General features: G+C 49.3%; 1 protein-coding gene across 3 annotated transcripts in view; it reads left to right on the top strand.

Moving 5' to 3' along the window:
• Positions 1 to 22,873, top strand: part of PBX1 (PBX homeobox 1) — a 127,241-nt gene that overhangs the window by 1,956 nt on the left and 102,412 nt on the right. For 2 of the 3 annotated variants that reach the window (XM_080348626.1, XM_080348625.1), the window contains exon 2: positions 1,529 to 1,602. In XM_080348626.1, coding sequence (XP_080204752.1) covers positions 1,529 to 1,602 — 74 coding nt within the window. Of the gene's footprint in view, positions 1 to 1,528; positions 1,603 to 5,273; positions 5,341 to 22,873 lie in introns of those variants that run through there. The other variant, XM_080348628.1, reaches the window with a different exon arrangement.

The raw sequence follows: 22,873 nt of genomic DNA, 5'->3' as shown, positions 1-22,873 counted from the left end.
GTTATTAATTTTCTTATGTTCTTCCAGGAGCAGAGTAGCTGTTAGGAGCAAGAAATCATGCACTTTCTCCCCAGCAAGACCCAGGGCAGTGAGGTGATCTGCCTTCGGAAAGTTGCAGGAATTGTGTGTTCCTGCCTGGGTAATTTAGTGTAGTTAATCAAATCAATAAAACCAAAGCAGAACAGAGCTAGGAGAAGGTTTTATGGCTTTGCCTTGCTGGTCAGTTTCAGCTGCTTCCTCACAGTACTTTTGATTGTTATTATTTTTAATTCTGAGTTGCCAAACATGCTGTATTTATCAGTGATGTTTGGCTTTGCATTTCCTCCTTCCATCCTACTATTGCATGGTTGTTTTGCTGCCTTTTTTTCTTTTCTTTCGATGAAGTTTTGGAAAGATGCGAAGTGCCAGTATTATTTATAAGAAGGCCCCTACAGCGTATGTATGTGATTTGTATATACCCAAATGTCTGCACCCATCTGGGTGTGCTGATAAGGGGATGCTGTGGTTCTGCAAGGGTATATACCTTTGAGAGACTTCATCAGATATATAAATCTTTTTAACATGTTGTGGGTGGTGGGGTAAGTAGTGTGAATGTTTGCCAGATGTTCACATCGTCTTTGCGTGTAATTTCGGTTGGTAAACAGAAATCCCGTAACTGGCGCCTGATAGCAACAGCCTTTTACACAACTAAACCCTTGGCTAAATGATCATATGGCTTAGGAGAAAATATAAAATCGTACTGTTTCTTTGCCTCAGCAGGCTCATGGTGGGTTTTAAAACCACCCCCCCAACTCTCTCCTTTCCTTAAAACCCACAAGAGAACAGTCAGCTCCGAAATAACAGCAGCTGAAAAGAAAGGCATTGAATAGCATGCCCTTCCCTTTTCAGAAGCAGAGTCTGTGTTTTAAAATATATTTACTGTCCTGATTGTAAAAAAAAAAAAAAATAATAAAATTGATTTTTAACACCTGCAAAGAAGCTGGGTGCAAGTAGCATGGAGGCTGAGGAATGGGTTTCTCTCTCTCTGTACCCGCATCTCTGCGCTCCAAGTTCGGTGCCAAAATTCCCCAAATTGATAGCTCTAAGCAGAGGATGTTTCCAGTGCTGGGGCAAGGGGATGGTTTATTCCCTCTCTGCCTTGCAGGATGAGCCTAATAAAGCATGCAGCTGTGTTTAATATCAGGGCTTGGGGATGGGGAGAGCCCAGTGCTCTCTGTGTATTGAATCAGGCAGTTGAACCGAACTTGGCTCCCGAAATCCGCTGGTTTCAGCTCGCACCGGCGGTGGGAGCCGCTCAATGGCAAAGGCGATTTTTCAAGCTGTTCCTAAATTGGTGTAATTCATCCCCTCTGCGTTGGCTGCTCACAGCAGCGGAGCTGGAGTCCCGGCGGGGACGATAGCGGGGCCGAGGGGACCCAGGCGTGTTCCCCTCACCTCTGGCGCCCACATGCCAGCGATGTGAATTTGGGAAGTTGTTCCCTGTGGTGACATCCTCACCTCACCATTCCCTCTTTTCTTTTCTCTCTAGGAAACATGCTTTAAACTGCCACAGGATGAAGCCAGCCCTTTTTAATGTCTTGTGTGAAATCAAAGAAAAAACAGGTAGGAAATCAATTCTGTATTATTTTTCATTCTGCTCTTTGAGGGTTTATTCCACCAAGTTTGTGCCCCCCCTCCTTTCACATGTAGCAGTATTTAAGTGGGGAGAAATAACTGGCTGGTATTTGATGCTTCTGGCAGTGTACTTGCGTGATGTGGTTTGTGTTTGGAAGGGAAAATACCATGGTTTAATTTCTATTGTATAGCCTCTTTTTATTTATTGCTTTTTCTGAGGAGAAGAAAAAAATCTAAACCCTTGCAATTTCTGTCTTGATTTAGTTTTTTCTTTAAGACATGGCACTGTTTAAAAAAAATATATATATATAAAATAAATCTAAGTATGGAGTGTTGGAGGGAAAACCCAACAAAATGAAATTGTGGAGTTTTACTGCTATTACTGTTCAGATAAACATGAAGGTTTTGTACTTGTGGGGTTTTTTTTTTTTGTTTTTGTTTTTTAAAGAAAGGGTTAAAATGCTCTTGTCTGCCAATCATCCAGGCTACCTCATGTAAGAGCGACTTGTCAGTTGCCTTTAGTGAAAGCAATATATTAGATTGTTAGTTACTTTAGGGTACTAGTGTTTTATGGCATGGGGTGTTCTCAGGCTTCTAAAGCAGCTAATGGCATGAGAGCGTTGGTTCTGCTGTTTCCCACTTTCCAGACCTCCTACCATGTACTAACACACTTATAACACATCCCAGGGGGGCATTTAAATTTTAAAAGCAACAATTAAAAAATAGCAGTCATCAATCAAGGGTGATCTTAAACAACAGATGCTCAGGGAAGGACATTTAGCAACATGCACCACTTATTTATTTATTTGTTGGAATCTCTCCTTTTTAAATTTAAATTAAAAAAATGGGGGGAATGATGGAAATTTGGGGGGAGGGGGAGGTGTTAATCTCTGCTGTTGGCTTTCTGAGCTGTCCAGAGGTGATCCGTGGGCTTTTCCATGCCGATCTAGCTGCCTCGTTTTTAGCACGCTGAGAAGTACTTGACTTCTCCCCCCCCTCCCCTTTTACAACAAGGACTGTAACAGTCAATAATTCATATCTAAACCATATAAGCAAGGGCATGACATGAATGAAAGTGACAATAAATATGATTGCACACCCCGTTGATATACATTGATAGTTACACATAAAAAGGGAACAGCTTTCTGAAACCTGAATCTGGGTCTTTTTCCTTTCTTTATATATATAAATATATATATATATAAACCTCCTAGTGTGAGCAGCTGATTGAAAATACAATTACTTGACTCTTGCAATATATATAAAATGACTAAGGGGTCCCTTTGTTAAAGGTTGTTTGTGCAGCGCGTAGCCCAGACAAAGCACGGACCGGTGGCATTCGGCTCTCGGAGCCCTCGCGGCCGCCTGGCCGGGTCTGCCCTCCCTTACTGAGTAATCGTAACATCGAGCAGCGGGTTCCATATGGGAACCTCCATACTGTTCATACCATGTTTTGTGAGGGATTCTGCCTAGAGATAAATTTTTATGGGTGGTTTTATAGTCTTTCCCTGGGTGCCACCTCAAAAAAAAAGGAGCTATGAAGTTCCTTTCCCATTTCCCTCTTTTCTCCTTTTATTTTGTGTGAGTTGAAGAAAATGTTTGTCTGCCTTTTCTCTGCGGGTATTTGATGCGGCATACGGTGCAGGGGTGCTTTTTGGCAGGGGAACTGGTTAATGCCAGTTTGGCTTTTTTATCGGTGCAGTCACAAAGTTAAGGGACGGGGAATCTGCTGGGACCAGACCTGGTGGGAAATCCAGGTGCCCTCGGGGATGTCATGGGGTCCTGGGGAGGGATGGAAGCTCTACATGTCCATGGTGCCTGGGTGTGATAATTCCTCTCTGCTAAGTAAAATCAAGAGGGATGAGATAGGGTAAAGCTTGCTGCTGGAAATAAAGAATATTCAGGTGTGAACGGAGGCTGTCTTACATTTTTAAAATTTAATTTGTTGCTGTTGAGCCTGGGTTGCTTGGCTATGGGGCCGCTGTACAGATACCTCTGAAGAGGCTGAATCGAGATGGGTTTTGGAGCGTTGTTTATCTACCCCCAGATAGGTTTACAGTGAATTATTTTACTTTGCGAATTCAAAGACCTCCTCCCCTCTACCCCATCTGCATCTTCAAAAGTCACACTTTCTAAGGGAGCAAATGGCCAGATGTTTTTTTTTAAATTATTTTTTATTTTTTTATGTTTTTTAGCTTGTTTCTTTGTGGCCCCACTGCTGGGAGGAAGCTAGCCGTGTTTTTTCTGGGGCTGAGGATTCCTCCTGCTTCTATTTGCTTTCTCCTTCCTTGCGGGCAGCGGCGTGAAAGTTGAACCAACTTCTCTCTTCCCGCTTTCCATTTTGCTTCCCAGATTTTAGCACGTGCCGCCTTTGAAATCCTGGTGATTGTTTGTGGTCACTGGTGGGTGTTTGAAAGTGTGTGTGTACATCTTCCCCCCGGCGTTATGATGTGCAGAAATGTGCGTTCGGTTACCCTGCCGCCTGATTTAAGTGACTCCAGAGCCTTACGGAGACTTTACCACCGTCTCTCGCAACATTATGGCTAATATTTCATAGCGTTAACGTTGTCTTGAGCAAACCCAAAGTGTCCATAAAGTTCTTAGAAAAAGAGGTTGTCTGTGTTGGCCAATGAGTTCCCTTTTGCACTTGCTCTTCAGTTAATTTAAAGCATTTATAAACACTTAATAATAAAAGCTCAGGGGTTTGTCTTTTGTCTGCAACCCGGAGATGATTGATTTTGGGGTGATGTCTGTTTAAAAGTACCAAAAGTTGAGAGGTTTGATCTGAGTGGGAACACATAACGAGGGGGGAAAATTGCTGCTTAAATATACGTATAAGTTGTCGCCATTCATTTGATGTGTTTTCACTTGCTGTTGGTCGCTTTGTTGCGAGGGAAGGGGCAGGACTGCCTTCAAATGGCTGGCTGGCTTTTTGGAATAATAATTATGGAAATGGGAGGCATTGTTGTCCTAAATACAATTGATTCCTCCGTCAATAGGGATTGAAATCGGAAATAGCATTGCTGATTTATTAAAAGTTCGAAGGCAGAGGTAAGGATTCTGTCTTCATGCCTTCCCCCCTCCCCACCTTGTTTGGTTTTTTTGTTTCTCTTGTGTGTTTTTTTTTTTTGTTATTTTTTTTAAGCTGTTCTCAGCATGAGCAGAATAGCTAAGTAGAAGAATCAGGCAAGGCGTATGCAGACGTGGGGTCCTTGGATGGCAAACTGGAAAATATCTGCTGTCAAAATGCAGCAGCATCTATTTCAGCTGTGAGCCTTTCCCAACTCCCATCTCGTTCGGCGGGGAGAGGCTGAGCGCAGGATATATGACCATTTAATCTGATTCCTCCTCCTTAAGAGCTTTTCCCATCGTTTCACTTTCTCTGTTCTTTTGGGGGAGGTGAGGGCATCGGGCAAATTCTACTTTGTAAAAAAAAGACCCTGACTTTGTATTTGAAATCCCCTGATTTTTATTTTCTTATCCCTCTCGTCCTTCCGTGTTGAAGGAATTCAGGTTTAAAAGAAAAATGACGTACCACCAACTGGGGGGGGGAATTTACAAAGTGGAATATTTCTAGACAGCACTGATTAGCTGTGCAATTGTTGTTGAATAATGGGTTTGTTTTTTTTAATTTTAGAACATAATAGCTGTATAAGGTGCCTCTTAGCTACCTTTCCCTGTGCATTATCTTCACCAAACTTAACTCAAATCAGATCTTTGGAGGAGGTAGGATTTTTTTCCCCTTCTTTTCTTCCTTAACACCCCTTTGTTCTTTCCAGCTCTGTGTTCAATTAACACCCCCATCACAGAACTGTAGTTTTTTTTTAATGTCTGTTACTGTATTTCACTTCTGACACCTCTCTTATTATTCTTGCCTGCTATTTCTCTTTAATATAGCAATTACAATATGGGGTTTCTTTCTTTTTTTTCTTCCCTCCTTTCTCTTTGCCCCACAACTAAAGCGCCACAACAGTGGCATGGGGAGAAGAGGGGCAGCCATGTGTGAGTATCGCTGGGGTTTTTGGGGTGCAGGGAAGGGCTGGCAAACCTGAGGCCCCTCCAATGAGTATTTTTGCAGGGCAGGATGGGGCAGCTCGCTTTCCTTCCTCCCTCAGCCCCTTTGCTAGGGTTTCAAACCCTGCCCTCCCACTTATGCTGCATTTCCACCGAGGTTTCCCAAGGCGTAGAGGAGAGTTGAACCACCCTGGTTTGAATTTCAATGTAATTCTTGCACCTAAGGCTTCATTCTGCTTCTGCAGAAGCTCATAACGAAAGGGCTTGGGCTCTGGCCCCAGAGGAGCAGGGTCCCCGCTCTGCTCTCAGCAGGTCCTGCCCTTCAAAGGGGAGGAAACCTTTGCTTTGATATTTTTTTTCTCTTCTCCAGTGGGAAGGCTTTGAAGGCAGAGGTGATGGTTCTCTCTCCCAGCCAGGAAGGGTCTGCCAGGTCCCTGGGGGGAAGCAAAACATTTTGGGAGAGCACGGCCTCCATCTGCCCAGCACTGCCCAAGGAAGCCTCTGTGCAGCTCACAAATAAATTGCTTCCAGAAACCTGATGTCTTTAAGGGAAAGGAGAGAAGGGAACGTGCAGGGAGCTGAAAGATAGGGATGGTTTGGGAGGAAGGGGCAGCATCTGGGAGACCTTGGCTTGGTGGAGGGCTGTGTCACTGCTGGAGGAGCATCCAGCTCTGGGGACTGGATGGGATGGGATGGAAACCAGTCCCCTGATGGGAAGGGGGACATGTCCCTGTAAGGTCCTGATGGCTGAAAGGAGTCAGGTCTTCAGAGCTGGACATGTGTCACTGCTGAGAGTCCCTTCTCTGGACTTTCCTCTTCCAGTATGGTGTTGTCTGTTGGGGATCTGATTGGGATGGACAGATTTAGAGGAGTGTGCTCGAAGGGAGATTTCTCTTCTTCTTTTCTAATTTTTATGTTTTTCTTCCTCTCCCCTGGTAGCATGTGGTTGGAGCTCTTTGAACGGAGCAGGCTTAATTAGTTTAATCAAAATTGGCCTCTTGCAATCCTCCAGGGGAGGAGGTGGGAAGCACAGGGCTGCCAGTGGGCTCTTCTTCCCACCTCCTCCTCCTCGGCCCTGCCAGCGAAGTGGAGAAACCAGGCCTGGCTCTGGCACAGCGTTACCGCTCCTGAGGGACTGCCCAAATTGTGTTTGGTTTTGTTTCAAGGTTTTTTGGTGGGTGCCTGATGTCGAGTAAACTTTACTGTGATTGCAGCAGACCGGGAGGATGCTCTTGAAAGGTCTGGTGGGTCTCATCGCTCCCAGCCCTGTCTTTTTGCTCCTGGGGGTGGATGAGCTTGTCCTCCTGCCTCAGATCCCACGTTCCCGAGTGTCTCAACCTTTGCTTCCACCAGCCTCCCCAGGTTTTGGGTGGCGGTGGCTGTTGGGTGTGTATGTCCGGGGCAGGAGGGTGGCCGGAAGGTGCCCACTCTTTGGATGCTGCCCGCTGATAGCAGCGGACAAGGCACGGAGAAGGAATCTTCGTGTTCAATTCATGCACGCTGGAAAATTATCTACGCTAACCAGATGCATATGTAAATAAGAGCTAACCAGCACATCCTTTTACGTGAATGTAAGGTGTCTTCCCCACTGCAGTGGGTCTATAGTCCATCTCACCTCGCACGATCTCGGCAGCAAAGTGTTGTGGGTGAGTCCAGGGAAAGAGATCTTGTTATCAGGCCTTGTAGCTCCAAACGAGAAACTCAGAAGGTCTTTCAGACCTAAATTTCTCCAGGGAAAAATAGTTCAAGTTCCCTTATTTGAGACCTGCAGAGGGATTTCCCCCTCGGAGCGCTGACTGTCTGCGAGCAGAGCTTTTCTAAACGATCTCAAATGTTAGATTTATTCCTGTTAGCAGGCTTGCATGCAGTGTGCTGGCCCTGGGTTTGAGGGCAGCGGCTGTAAACAAAACACCAAGAAACTCTGAGACAATTTCATCATGACTTTTTTCTCCCGCCCCCCCATATCACAAGGAAATTACTGCATGCAGCAATTCTTTAGGGGAGCGGGGTGGTGGTTTAAAGGTAAATGTTTTAGTTTGCAGTGTGATACATTAGGCTATGCTGCTGCTTCTGCTGAATCAGAGCCAGGGATTTTGGTGGGGAGAAGGGAGGAATACGGTCTGCCTCCCCTGCCTTTGATTCAGCACCTCATTCCCCAGTTCTTCCTTTAGTCTGGGAGCTGTTGCCTTCTCTGCTGATGAAGCCCAGCAAAGGGTTTAACTATCTCTTGGAAATGTGCTATTGCTGTTAAGCATTTTACTATTATTTTTTTTTCCTTCCTACACTTGGGGTGCTTTGGGAGGCAGGAGAGCCCATCGTATTTGCTCTGTGTGCTGGAGGGTGCTTTGCAGCTGTTGCAGAATACCAGGTACTCAGTGGAAGCAGGGGGTGAGTGTGTGTCTGAAGATGTGATTATTCCCCTCCACCTCCTTTATCTATTTATTTATTTTTATTCCTGCTTTGCCTTTTTCCTATACAAGTGAGTTTCACCCTCCTGGTAACACGTGCTTTGCTTTGTTTTGGGGGTTGCTGTGGGAGAGGAGGGCTACACAGCCCTGGCTCCACAGATGATGGAGCAAGAAGCCCTTGCTGGGCACTGCACTTCTGGGCTTAATCTTTGAGCTTGTGGGTGCTGGGTGGGGAGAAGTGATGCTCCCTTGTGCTGCAAGGATGTGCACTGTACAGTGCTTAGCACAGGGGGACTCAGCGCTGGGTTGGGGTTTGGGAGGAGGTAATGTGATTTACAGCAATGGATCTGGTTAATAATCTCCAGCAGCTTCTGTATACTCAGGGGCTGCTCGTATTCCCAGCCAGGTGTTTGCAGACCGGATCAATATGGCCCTATTTGCATGGGGCTGTCCATAATCTAATAAACCAAGCTCAATCTGCGTCCTTTGCTTTCCCCAAACATCCACCCAGGGATAATCTTGCTCTGGTCAGACTGAAGAGCGTTCTCTGTGGTGTGGGAGAAGCTGTTTGTGAACGGTGCCCGGCCCCGAGTCACACGTGGCACCCCAGTGCTGCCGGAGGGTACCGGGTGCTTTGGCTGTACCCTCCACCAGCCTCGGGCTGCGCGAGCATCCCCGCTTTTTGGGCTCTCTGGGTGTTTGTAGGTGCCACACGGTGCTTTTGCACACCGCCACCTCCCCGGCGTGCATTGGAATCTGGAGTTTTCCATGAAATTCCTCCTCTCACCATGTCGCCTTTAGGGAGCATCTGCTGGGAACCCCGTTTGAAACCAAAAGTGATGTTTTGCAGACCGGGCGGTTGTCAGCTTCTGCTGAAAATTGTCTCGGAGGTGTTGCGTCCCCCGGCGACTTAAATAATACAAGGTGGCGGGCGGTATAGGGATAAATGACAGAAAGCGGTGGCCTGAGGAGGCTGTGGGCTGAATACATTAAAGCGTGGTGGTGTCAGGCCGGCAGCGGGGCTGGGGAGGAACTCGGTGATGCTGGGGGATTGGTTGGGCTGGAATTATTGGTTTGTAATTCAGAAAAAAGAAAAAAAAAAAAGCACTAAAGAATTAAATCTCTCGACTTTGTGTTTGTGAGCCCTTCCCGTGTATGTTTTTGTTCTTTTTAGGGTTTTTTTAAGCAGAAAGCCACCTTTACTGTCTCGTTTTCAAGGTGGCAGAGCCAGCAGCCGAGTGGAGGGTTCGGCTGCCGAGGAGCCGTGTGCCGGCGCTGCTTCTCGGCGTTTTGGGGAGGTCACCAGCAGAGATAATAGAAATCCCCTCTGACACCTTGAGTGAGCAGCACGTTGTCGCCGTCCTCTCCCTGCCCAGCCTTTTATTTATAGGAGAAGCCTTACCCAAAATAGCTTTTTTGCTTGGCCTAAGCTGACAGGCTGCTTTCCCCATGCATTGTTATTGTGGTGTTTTTCTTTTTTTTTTTTTAAATATACTGATAAATTGAAACCCCTTGGAACAGCCAGAGCTGTGAGGAGCTGCACTAATCTAAAATGATAACTTTGCCATTTTACTTCAGCCCTGGTGAAAAATGAGCGGAGCTGCCTTTGCAAGTGGGATCAGCCTGTCTAAATGCTGGTGGTTGGATTTTTGTTTTCTCGCCCGAGTGCAAGCTCAGAAACTCAGTTCATCGTTTCCACGTCTCATTTTCAGTTTCACAGGCAGCGTTTTGTAACGCCACGTTTGGCCCAGCCTGGCTGACCTGCCTGTCCTCGTTATCAGAAGAGGAAAATCAAGTTTCTCTCCTGGTTGGATAACATTTTCAAATTCCAGAGTGATGTCGATTAGCAGAATTAGCAGTGGCAGGTTAACCGGCAAAAATACCCTTCCAGTTGTGAGGTGTTCGTTGCTGGTTGCTGCTCCTTTCCCAACTCCAGCGGGTCTCAATCCTGGACGTGTCTCCACAGCACAGGGATTTTTCTCTTAATTCAGGGCGACCGTTTCCTTTGATATTTGATATTTACAAGGTTGGAGCCAAAATGAAAGCGAATCTGCCCATAACTTTGAATTGTGCCCTTCTAATTTCAACATTAGTGTTTCAAAACCCAAGCTGCTGGTGGGTGTAGGTTTGCTTGTGTACACACATCATATATATATATATAATTTTTTTTTTCCCTTGTGCCGTGATCTCTGGTGAAACATTAAGAATTATACAATACGTGGAGCGTCTGGGTGGATGGGTCTCTGTCTTTAAGCTTTGAATTGGGCTTTCAACTCTAAGTCTGTAAGGTTAAAAGGTTGCAAGTGTTTTAACTTGGTGTTTTTTGTTTGGGAGGGGGATGTTGATAAGCAGAATTATTATTGCAGTAATATTATTGCAAATATTGCTGTAATATGATTATTGCAAATCTCTAGACAAACGCACAGTTTACAGGCTAAAAGAAATGAGTTGGAAGGAGTCACAGCCGTCAATCCTGACTTTATAGCACAGGACACAGCCTCCCCAGTACGTTTTGTGTGAAGCTTGTGCTTTTCAGAAGGGCGTTTGATCTCGCGTAGGAAGGTTTGCAGGCAGCGGTTCCTGCTCCCACCACCTTGGTGGAGGTGGTGTTTTGAAGGGGTGTGTGACCCTTGCTTTGCAAGGGGTCACCTCTTTATTTCTGATCTGAATTTTTCGAGCTTCTGGCTGCCGCGTTGTGCGTGTTCCTGCTGAGAGCGAGGAGCCTGCCGCGGCCCTGCTCCCCACGCCCTGCCTGTCTGCTCTGGGGGGAGCAGGTGGCAGGAATGGTGTTTTCGGCAAATGTATTATTCCCCTGGAAAATCCTGGCTGTTAGATCTGGTCAGCAGATGTGAAGTGTCGATCGGTATCGGTGGCGGGAAGGGCAGTTGCAATATACTTCACTAATGGAGAAAACCCGAGCAGCGATTCCCTGATTTACGCTCTCGGCGATGTGAAATGAAGCCGTCTGGAGCGCTTTGCTCCGCAAGCTCTTAGCAGGCTGCTTCTTCCTCCCTACTTCATGCAGAATGTTCCGAAGAGGCTGTTTATCAGCTCTGTTGCTGGGGGGGGCATGGAGCCCCTTAAATGCATCTGGAGGCACAAAGCATCACGCATGGGAGCAGTGCCCGCCCTGGCTCACTCCAAAGCCCCGGTGCAATTCTGTCCCCAAGTGGCTGAAAAGGTCATTTAGCACAATAACAAGCGTTTAATTTTTTTTTTTTTGCACTCCCTCAAATAGTCAAATTAGCATCCTTCCTCTGCTACAGGAGCTCTGGAGGAGGCATCCCGAGAAGGATTATCGACTGGAGTGCCTGGGCCCGGGCTGCTCGTCTCCCGAAGGTCCCTGGCTGCTATTTGCACATCCCAGGGTCTGACTGTGGCTGCCATTTCCCCCGTTGGGTGGAATTTACTTTCCACCCGGTGAGGGCATTGGGTAACATTTGCGCACCTGGGCTGCTTAAGCTGCAGAGGGGCCGAGGGGATGCGGTGGAGAAGGTCATGGGTCTCTGCTTGCCTTACAGGCAGGAGGGAGTGGGGAGAGCAGCTGGTGGGTACTGTGTCCCCCACCTAGGCAGCAAGTGAAAGGGGGAAATTGATGTTATTGTAGCATAATGGTACTTGGGCAAACATCTGGATCCTGCTCTGGTGGATGCAGGGTTGGCCCTGGCTATGGAGAGCTCAGACCCTGCTCAGTTTCCTCTTGTGGTGGATAGGTCTGTTGGGCAGTGGGTGCTTGGGTGGGTTTTATTGCGGCCAAGGGTGCTGTGTTTCCATTCTGGTAGGTTTGCAGTGTGCAGCCTGGGGTGGGATTTCTCCTTAGAAATGGCTCTTTTGCATCCAGGTATAGAAAGCCGTGGGGTCCTGACCCATGGGCTCTTGGGGGTAGGATGACACGTGCCGTAGCATGGTGGCATGGCTGGAGGTTTAGGGAGACTTCACCAGGGGCAGATGGGGATTGTTTACCATGAAAAGCCCACAAGCAATATGAAATACGAGATAAGACACAGCAAAGGGTAGTGGTTAGAGGAAGTCTCTGGTCTTTCTGTGCTCCTGAGGCAGGTGGCAAAGTCCATGTGAGTGGAAGGACAGATTTTTATTTCCCCTTTTCTGCCATGTTTGTTAGGCCTCGGAGGCTTGTTTTGCAAAGGCAGCGTGCTTGGGGGGCCGCAGGCCAGGGCAGAAGGTGAGTGCCGGGGGCAGTCATGGCACGGTGCTGCCAGCACCATGCCTGGTCGGAGCTGGAAGCCCGGTGCTGGGGGCAGGTGTGGTGGATGGACCTGCTGCTTCGTCCTGCATAGGCTGCGATTGAGAAAGGAGCTGCGCAATTAGGAGAGGTCCCTGTGGTTTGTGTTTGAAAGGAGCTCCATTAGGATAATTTTTAAGCTCCTGTTTAACCAGAAGGCCGTCTGCTGATGAAAAGGGAAACTCTTTGTGCAGCGGGTCTCTGCTTATGCTGCATCCTCTCTTCCAAGTCCTTTTGCACTTTTTTTTTTTGCTTCACCCTTCAGAGATGCCCAGAGGTGGCCAGGCTCCCATCAGCAGTCTTGGCTAGTGATGCTTTCCTCCCTTGGGCAGCCCTTCCCAAGGATCTTGTCAACTTCTTGCCCATCGCACATAGTCAGCAGCCTGCTGCCTTCTTGCTATATCTCCTCCCTCTGCACTGGCACTGGTGCTGGATCTGACCCTGCTCGGCGATGCCCTGGCAGGCTCCTGGGGAAGCCTGGCCCCACAACTCTCTTAGGCTCAGTGAGGAGCGTGGAGGAAACCTAAATGAAGAACAAATGAGAACCATATAGAGACAAATGGGAATCAGATTTAGGAAGCAGACGAGACAACCCTTTGGAAGGGGCAGGGGGCTTGTTTGCCTTAATCAGTCTCCTTGGGTTTCAGGCAATAATGAAGCAGATTTGTTTTCTTTTACATTCTCTTCCCCCAGTCCCCTCTCTTTCCCTCTGTGCCTCTTACTTGCTGTTCTCAAAATAGCCCTGGATCCAGCAGCACCAGCATCTCCTCCCTGAGCTCCCACCTTCTGCAAGTGGGATAACTGGCCAACCAGCTGACATCTTGTCTGTTTTTTTTCCTTTCTCCTTCTCTCTGCTTCTCCCTCTTGGGAGCTTGTTGCCTTGGCTAGGGTGCTGAGGACAGGTCCTTCCTGCAGCCAGAGGAGTTTTTTGGACTTTCTGGAACAAGTGGTGGAGAGAACTCGCCCAAATGGGCTGAGGTTCTCTCTGTGGAGTCGATTTGTCCTGGCATGCTCCACTGTGTAATTTAGAGGTGTTCCCCAGGGACTGGCCATGTTTCTTCCTTTGGAGGTCTTAAGCAGTGCCTCTGAGATGCTCATGTGTTTTTCTGGGACACAGTGGTGGCTGTAAGGGTGGAGCTGGTCTCCATGGAGGGGCTGTTTCCCTGCAGAAATGTGCTTCCTTCCCCTTCTTCGCTCTCTTCTCCCTGGTAATCGTCTTGGTGGGCAGCAGGCAGATATTGGGAGAGCTGGGGCAATACGTAGCTGTGGGTCGATGAAGCCTTTGATCCCTTCCACTTCCAAGCATGATGAGTGATTCTCTTCCCAAGCTGAGAGGTCAGGCTGGAGCTGGGATTAGGGGTTCCCATGACCATCTCTGCACCTCTCCATCACCTGCACTCATCACTGTACAAGGAATGAAGTTTCTCCAGCCTTGAGGGAGAGTGTGTGTCCTGTCTGCTGTTGTGTGCCTGGTCAGGAAGGTCTCACTGGTGCCTTCTACAGCTGGGCTGCTCCTGTGTGCAGGGCTGTTGTTGTCCCAGGCAGAGCTTTCTCATACAGACTTGTTTTTTGATTTACTGGTGGCTAATAGAGACAACGGATCTGCGCTAACATCTGGCATCTTCTAGTGGATTTCAGGTGCTCTCCTGGGTGTTGTTACCCACTTTGTCTCTGTTTTACATAGGATTCTCCATCCTGCAGACTAAGTTCACCCACTCTGCTGGGATGTACTGGGAATTCTGGTGGTGAACAGCCTCCAGTATCACCCTTGGGTTTCTAACTGCTCATCCCTCAGGCAGAGACTTTCAAGGTGGCAGAACCAGAACCGTGTTTCCATCCAGCCCATGGGGCTGTGGGTCCCTTCCCGTGTCCAGTGGGTGATGGTGGTGGGCTGGTTTGTGCGGGACACCCTTCACCTCCAGCACTCAGCAGGTCTCTTGTGAATGCTGCAGAACTGTGCGTGCAATTGCAATCATTTTCCCTTGTGTCTCGGCACATCTTGTGCATAGGCTTTGCTGAAAATCCTCGATGGAGGCTGTGTCCGATGCTGGCACAGGCATCTTAGCTGCTTGGCAAGAGCCATTTGGGAGAAAGTTTGTGGTGGCTTTGCTGCCCAGGAGGGGCTGATTTAGTGAACGTTTGTAAGACTGCCACAGGGCTTTCCAGTTGCAAACTGGTTTGGCTTTGCTCTGAAAAGCAGAGGAGGAGCTGATTGTGCTCTGCAGTGGCTTTTCTAGGCCCCCGAGGTCTGCAGGAGGGATGATGCCTCCTCCCTTGTTTAGCACGGCAGAAGTCATGGCTGTAAACCTTCACCCCGGTGTGTAACTTTGCTGTGGGCCATTGTCTCCTTCAGCTCAGGCAGGTGGGTGTCTGGGGGGCCATGGGAGCACATAGGATGCACCCCAAAGCTCCCCACTCTGCCCTGTTTCATCTTCCCATGCTTCCAGAGAGGTCTGTATGTATGATGCTGCTTGTTGCTGCCAGGAAACCTCCCTTTAACCGTGCCATGGTGGGGCTTTTTTTTTTTTTTTTAAATTTTGTTTTATTAGGAAATTCCCATTTGGTTGCTTTAAAAAGCAAGCCCTTGTGGCTGGCCCCTGGCCCACTGCTAACAGATTTGTTTGAGAAAAGGCTGCGTTGGCATCCTGCTTTATTGAACATGCCTCCTGGGAAGGCGGTTTGAATATCCTTCTGTCTTTGCGGAGCAGGGAGCTCTCAGGACTGCCTGCCGCCATGGGGATGGGGAATGCTCTCCCTCCCACCCCTTCCCCCTTGTTCAAGCCTCCCTTTTATTTTTTTTTTCTTTTTTCTCTTTTTTTTTTCTCGAAGGAGAGTGAGTGCTATGCATGGTGCGTCCCGCTCCATGCGGCTTTTCTCTTTCCCCATGGAGTTCATCCAAAGTTCGTATCCAGACGATGAACAAAGTAGCTCAGACCTTTTCCTGACTCCTCACCCTTTGTCCTCATCACTTAGTGACAGACAGGAATCAAATGCCACAGACAGGCTGACGGGACGGGGCTGTGTGAAAGTCCTTGGAGTAGGAGGAGTGGAGCAGTGCTGTGTAGATGGGGGACTCATGTTTAAACTCTTCTCCCCCTCCCTGGGTAAAGAGCAAAGCTGCTTTTCTTTGAGGGCCAGAAGGGAGATGCAGTATATATATTTTTTTTTTGGCAGAAACCGGAAAAATTTTTAGTGACAATAGACGTAGGGAAGAAGGACCGGATGGCGTTACCCTCAGTGTTTAGCTCTGGGTGTGCCTCCCGTCGGGAGCAGGGGAAGGAAGGGGCTCCAGTCGCGCGGGATTGGAGGGATGGAGTGGGGTTGTGTCGGAGGGCAGCGTGCGCGGGCTGGTTTAGCTGGGCAGATGCTCGGGTTTGGGAAGGGACCATTTCCCAAGCTGCTGGTGCAGTGTGCTCAGGAGATTTGGTTCAGCCTGTCAGGAAGGGAAAGGAACAATTTAGCCTGTTAGTTAGTTAGCACTTGTCTAACTCATTCATCTGTCAGAACTGGCATGGGTATTTATTCCTCTTCCAGATGTTCTCCCCACCATTTACCTTCTTTCCTTTTTTTAATGAAAAATAATGTTAACCAGTATGTCTGGAAGTCCCGGATGGAGAAAGGATGGCAGCACCTCACAGCAGAGATTCTGTGAGGGGCTTTTGTAGAATCTGAGTTGTCTGTAGCACCAAATTTGGCAGATTTGGGAGGATAAGGATCTCGAGCCTCCATGCAGAGATCTCCGTGAAATGCGTGGTGGCCATTTATTTGCTTGGGGTCGCTTCTCAAGAGGTGCCGTGATCCTGCAGAGACATGCTGGTCCAGGGCTCTGCTTCGGTCCTGGATCTTCTCGTGACTGAAAGCCTCATGTCTGTCTCTGGAAAACAAGGCCTTTCCCCTTGGTCTCCTAAGGAGATCCTCTTGCTGCAGACAGTGGTTGCAGCCTCCCATATCATGTTATCTCTTAAAACTCTGGAGCGACCTCCAGGGATGGGGTGCAAGGCAGGGTTGAAGGCTTCACCTCCTCAGGGCCACCTTGTTGGTTCAGAGATGCGAATATCCCTTGTGTACACAAACTCTGTGCCTGGCTTTTGAAGCATGGGTATGTGACTGGGCAGGGAGGGGAAACACTGCTGTCAGTAAAGGACTTGCAAAGGAGCATTTAGGTTTGGTCCTTAAATCCTGGGAAGTGCTCTGGAAGCTGTTGGGGAGAGAAAGATCTCTTGGATTTGGTCTGCACATGAAGGGAGCCCGCTCACAGCTTAACCAAGCAAGAGCAATGTTGTGTCCTCTGTTCACAGAGGATAAACCAACTTGCTCAGCGAGTCGCAGCACTGAGCAAGGTGCTGGGGTGACCAGCGCACCCCAAGGCATGGCAGGATGAGTCTGTTTCCAGCCCTGGCTGCAGTGTCCCACATGGCTCCCGCTGCTGGGGCTGCTCGCCGGGGTCATCTCGGAGGCAGCAGGAAGGGGCTGGGGAGGTCCAGGTTTTGCCTTCTTTTGTTTGCTGATTTTTGCAGAGTTTGCTGATCTGGGCCCTGTCCAGCTCTTGTGACTCACAGGAATCATCGCACGAGTCTCCTACACCCTCCATTACCTGATCCCAGCGCTTCCCAGCGTGTCGGCTCTCATTGCCCTGCCATCGCGGAGCAGTGGCCGTGCAGGGAGTTGTGGGTTTGTGCAGCTTGTGTTGCCGCAGCGTGTGGAAAGGGACTGGAGCCCAGGTCTCTCCTCTCACCTTTGCAATGCACACACCCTTTACTAGCAACTGTCTTTCCTGACCCTGCAGATGGTCTCTAAAGGTCTTTACAGAGGGGCAAAATAAATATCTCCTTGCTTGTTAAGAGGAGCAACCTTGGTGGTTTTGTTTTTCCCTCTGCCATGTTACTGGTAGCAGCAGTGTTCTGTACAGGAGGAGGTAGTTTGGGGTGTGCACTTGCTCCCCCGATTGCTCTAGGGCTGCTGTCTTTCTGCCTGTAAATGCAACAGGTTGGACCTGGAGGAGGATTATGGTGATGAGGAAGACCTTTTACTACCCACAGACTCCTTCCAGTGTTCTCCGTCTCTTCTAAATCCAGTGGGGTCAGCAGTGGGTGACTGGAGTCAAGCCAAAACTTGACTACAAACCCTAAAGTCCCTTGTCGAACAAAGATGGGTGTGAGACACACTTGGAAATCCCCCCATGTTGCAAGCTGGGATGTCTCCCAGAGTTCCTGGCTTGCCAATCGTGCTGTGAATTTTTTGCACGTGTTTTTACCTCCTCACCCCTGCAGGGAAGCAGCTGGGGTGCGTTCCCATCCCATCCTCGTACCCCTGTGAGGTGCTTGCTTTGGGAAGGTGCTGCTGTCACCTCAGGCCGGGCTGTACCCAGCGAGTGCAGGGGGAAGGTTCCCCGTGCTTGCAGCAGGACCATCGCTCAGAAATAGTTTTTGTGGCTCCTCTGGTGGCTTGGGGAGGTCTGTGCTTTTGTGGCTTGTTTCTGTGTGCCACATGTGAATTTCTCTACTTTGGCTCCTGGTGACTTGTAAGATTTGAGTGTTTTGGTGGCTTTCTAGCCTGTGACTGCCAAGCTGTATGTGATGTTGTGCAAGTGGTTTGCGTTTTAAGTTTGCAGGTGCCTCCTGGAGAGCTGAAAAGAACAGGAAGGTGCTGGTTTGGTATGACTGGGGACTGGCATCCCTGCTGAGCTATGGAGCAAAACTCTCCTGGGGACTGGATGCCTGTGAACAGCCTGGCTTGGTACAGTGCCAGGGAGGTGGTTTTGGGCTCTGGTGTGCTCCTCTGGGATGGTGGCTGAGGTTTGGGTCTCCCCTAGCCTGAGCCTCCCACTTGTGAGGCTTCAGTGCAGCCCGTTGCTAAAAGAGGAAGGTGTTGTCCTGAAAATACCCTCCCAGGTGACTTAGGCACTGAGGTTTTACCAACTTTTCAGCAGGGCTCGAGTCCCAGGGCTGCTGAAAATTAGCCACTTGTTTGTGGTTGTGGACTCCCCCCTTGGCAGGAGTCTATGGAGGCCTCCCCATCAGAAAGGATTTGGGATGTGGGAGACTTTGCTGTCTGCCTTGATGTGTTCTCTGTCATACATCCCAGCTTCATCAAGCACAAATGTCTCTCAAGACGTGCGATCCAAGCTGGCCCTGGAGCCGAGCTCTCCTGTATCTACCCCTGCTTGCCTCCTCGGCCACAGTGCCCTTGTCAGCTGCCCAGAACCCTGCAGGGCCACAGCCAGCCCCCCTGAAGTGCCAGCGATGTGGTGTTCAGGTCCTGGCCCCCCTCCCCGCCTCTGCCCCAGCATTTATCAGCAACCTCCCTTCCCTCCCAGCCGCCAAATTCTTTCTCCGTGCCGTCATCCTCCGTCCAGAAGCCGCCCCGTCCCTGCTCTCCCTCCCTCCCTCCGAAACCAGCCCAGAACTGCTGGGCAAACATTTCGCTTGTTGTTATTACAGTATTCCCATCTGCATACTTAGTCATAAACCCCTTTTAATTCCAGCCTTTTTCTGGGGCGGGGTTAAGAGTTCAAACCCATCATTTTTCTTTTGGGGCTGGAGGCTTACAAAAGCAGCCTGCGGCGAGATTGTTTGGGAGGACGGGGCCCGAGAGTGAGTTTAGGGGGAGGGAAGGTGGGAAGGGGGCGTGGGGAGGGGGGTTGCACACAGGGGTGCTGGCTGTGCAGCCCCCCCTCCCTGGGGAAGGCATTGGCTGAGGTTTGTGTGGGGCTGGGGGTGGCAGTGGGGTGCTCTCTGCCATTCTGCCCCTCCTTTCCTAGCCCAGCCAGGGGTGTATGGGGCTGGCCTCTTCGTGGGGAGGCGTTAAGTCAAGTCGTGCTGCTGCTGGTCTTGCCTTGTTCGCTGAAGTTCTTGGATAAAGGAGTGCCAAAAGCTGGAGAGGAGTGTTCCCATGTGTGCAGGGAGGGGAGCAGCCCTGGCTCTGTGCAAAGGCCCCCCCAGGAGAGGCCCCCAGGCGCAAAGTGATGCAGCTGGGACTTCAGAGATTCAAAGGATGCTGCAGGGCTCCCTTTGCCCAGCTCACCATGTCCTTAATTTAAAAGGCTGTTCCCTTCTTGCTTGTGGTGGTCCTGCTCCAGGAGTACTAGCTGTCCCTGTGCAGGCATCCCAAGGGCTGGATGAGCCCAGATATCTCTGCATTTCTCCCCAAAAAAACATTGGGATCCACTGCTTGTGAGCCTACCTGAACTGAACTTAGTGGGTGGCTGTAGTAACCTGTCCCCCCTCCCTTTTGGAGCGTGGCTGCTTTTAATTCCTCTGTGGCAAGGGTTGCTGGATGCTGGCCCTTCCTACCAGTTCACCCAGTTGTGAGGTCTTCCTGTGGGATGGGGTATGGACCAGTTGTTTATGGGTTTGAGAGGCATTGGCATCTTCTTCGTGTCTGCAGTCAGGATGAGGTCTTTTTTCTCTCCGCTTCTTCCAAATTAGAAGGTCTTCAGGAGGAAAAGAAATAATAATGTGTATTTAGGCTGACAGAAACATTGTAGAAATTTGTGCAGCTCGATTTCCCAACATGTTTTGGTAAAGAAGGCTCTCTTGCTTTGCTTTTGGGAAGCAAGAAAAAGATAGAAATGTCTCATATTCACTTTTTTTAAATTAAGCCTTTGCTTTTTTTATTGAGAGTATTTCTCTGAAATTTTACTTCAGTTTTATATTACAAATACCAAAAGAAGTCCTGAAAGAACAGGTATTGGGGCAATTCTGTTTGGGAATTACTCAAGGGCAGAAATGCTGAAGTGAAGTTTGCAGGAACAACCTCTGCTTTTCCTCTCTCTGTGTATGATGTCGTTTCATTTGTGGTTCTATGATCACACAGAGTTACCCCATTTAGACTGTGACATGGCTTTTCATATGTACTTTTTTCCCCACCATCTGTTTTTCTTAGATGCGTGGACTGAGGGTTTCGTGGCACTGGGGATATTGAACAGCCGAGGGAAAATAATCTAAACAACATACTGTGTGTTTTTAGCAGATCAGGTACAGGCTTTCTTAAACGCTTGCCCCAGTGTAGGTGGGCACCACGATCTTGCAGGCGAGTGGAGTCGCAGGGCTATCTCAGGCAGGGTGAGCGGTCTGAATTTACATCTAAATTACCTTTCCTGTGTGATCCCCTGAAGTGCCTTGAGCGCTGTGCTTCTAGGTGCAGAGATTTTTTTTGTTGTTGTTTTTTCTGTGTGGATGCTGGATGGTTATTAAGTGGCTGTAGAGGGAAGGGAGCTTATCACATGAGAAATTTGGGTTTAGTCCCCAGTAAACTCAGAAGAATTCATCTTTCTGGCCTGAACTTGATGTTCTAAAGAGCCTGTGCACATTGCACCTGCACTTTGCTGTTTGCAGATGCAGGGGTGGAAGGAGAAAAGCCCCGCTGTGAGCAAAATTGCCTTGTGATCCGTTCTGCAGGCCTGTGGCACTGGGAGTGAGTGAAGCTGGAGGACTATGGTGGCTTGTTAGAGCTGTGAGCACGCCTGGGATGGAGCTCTGGGAGCGCAGGGCTCTGCTCCCTGCCCTCGGTGTGCTCAGCAAGCCGCGGCTTGCCACGCACGGCAGGTCCCGTGTGCCGCTGTGGTGCCGCCGCATCCCCCCTCCCGCTTTGGAGGGGAGTGGGCTGGGTCCCGGCAAGCCACCCGCTTTGTTTGCCTTTCTTAAGGCTCTGCTTTGCAAAGCTGGGTGCTGCTCTTTTCCCCCACCGCTGCATGAAATTTTGGAAAAGAGTTTTTCCTCTCTTGTCATCAGACGCGGCGTGTGCTTTGCTGAGCTGTGGTGGCTGCTGGAGCAGAGGCTTTACGAGCTGCATGCAGTGTTCATTAGACCTGTTTTGCAAGAAGCTTACGTCTCTGAAAAGGACTGGCTGGCATGGGGCAGGAGAGCAGGCTCAGCCCTGGCGCGAGAGCCAAAAGAGGTGTAGGTTTGGTTTCTGGGCACGACGTGTTGTTGAGTGATGCCGGTCAGGTCACTCGGCTTCCTTGCTGGGCTGCCAGGGATGTCTGTATCTGCAGATCTCACAGCTCTTCGATCGATTAAAGCAGCTCGGGTTGTTGTGGAGAAGGGAGCCTGCCTGTTGTTCTCTGCCTGTGGCCTTGCGTTGTGCAGTGAGGGTCTGGCTGGGTGACTCCAGTCCCGCACCTTGACTGGTAGGGACTGGGTGGGATATTGGGCAGGAGCGGGGCCCTGGTGGAGTTAGTTTTGAGTTTTCTTTGGGTAACAGAAACCAGGGATTTCAGAGGTGTTTGAATCCTTTCCCCGCTTTTGCATCTCCGTCCTCAAGGTAGACGCATCCTCGGGATTTGTGTATTTGCAGGCGTTGCTCACCCGGGGTGCGTTGCAACACCACCTCCTGCCTCCAGCACGAAGCTACCTCTGGCAGGAGAGCTGCTGCCTGGGAAGGCACTGGGGTTTCATGACTTATGTCTGAAGATACCATTAAATCAGGATCAATTTTTTGCTGTCTGTGTGTGTGGTTTCCCATTCTCCTGCAAGCAGGGGCTTTGCCTTCCTCAGGAGTTGGAAACGTGGACTATACATGCTCCTCCTCTTCCCGTCTCTTTTTATTTTTGTCGAAAGCAAGAGGATTTGTGAGATTTCTCCCTCCCTGCACTCACCTGTGCCTTTTGCCTTTCTGCTGCCCAGTGCCTTAATTACAGCTGATGAAGCAGCGTGCCAGTAAATCTTGGGAGAGGTCACCCCGTCACACACCAGCAATGGGACAGGGAACGTGCCGTCCCCGCTCCCTCCCGACCCAGAGCGCATTTCCATCGCTGCTCCTTCTCACTCTCTCCCTCTCTTCTTAACGTGCTGCTTGTGTAATTGTTGGCTGTTTGTCCACTAATGATTATAAATTAGCGGTCGAGTGTATAAAAAGTTAATGAAGTTCTGTCGGTGGAACCATTACGCCTTCCCAGGCTGGCACGTACAGGTCAGCCCAGCCGGTAAGAAAAGCCAGACACCGAGTCCGGCCTTTCGGAGGATCAGATTTCAGCTCGCTTGCTCTTTCCTGCTGGGTTTTTTTTCTTGCTGAATGGAGCCAAAAGTTGAGTGCTGGGAACACCAAAAGGTGGCAGGTGATATTTTCTCTGCTACGGAGTGAAAAAAAGTCACCAAAATGCTTGCATGCTCTCCCATCGCTTATTTCCAGCCCTCTTGTTCCACTGAACCAAGGACATGTCCCCTGCTTGTCCCCATCCTGGCTATTTTAGGTCTGGGGTTTGAGGACTCCCCAGACTCATTGGTTCTGACCTGTAGCAGCTTTTCTTTTGCAATGTGAGCTTTTTGGGTGGAAACCAAACATCTCAGACCCCTTCAGCTTCTGCTGCTTTGCCTCTTGAGCATCTGACCATGATGTGGCAAGTGCAGCTTCTTCTACCACAAGCTCTCAGTACTCAGGGCAGGGTGTTGGAGGAGACAGCATGATCCTACAGGTATAAATCTTCCTGCTCTAGACTTCCCACCCCCTTATGTTTTTTCCTCATTGCTCAGAACTTGGCAGGACTTTAACTGTGTGCCCTGGAGTTTCTCTGGGTGGAGGCAGGTTTGGCGTAGGGCTTGCTAAAATGAGCAGAGTGGCTCAGGAAAAAAAAAAAAAGCCAGTGTCCTCCTCC

This window comes from Nesoenas mayeri (assembly GCF_963082525.1).
Source record: "Nesoenas mayeri genome assembly, chromosome: 8".
Classification (NCBI taxonomy): Eukaryota; Metazoa; Chordata; class Aves; order Columbiformes; family Columbidae; genus Nesoenas; species Nesoenas mayeri.
Note: the sequence above shows the minus strand (reverse complement) of the source record. Positions and strands in the feature narration are given on the sequence as shown.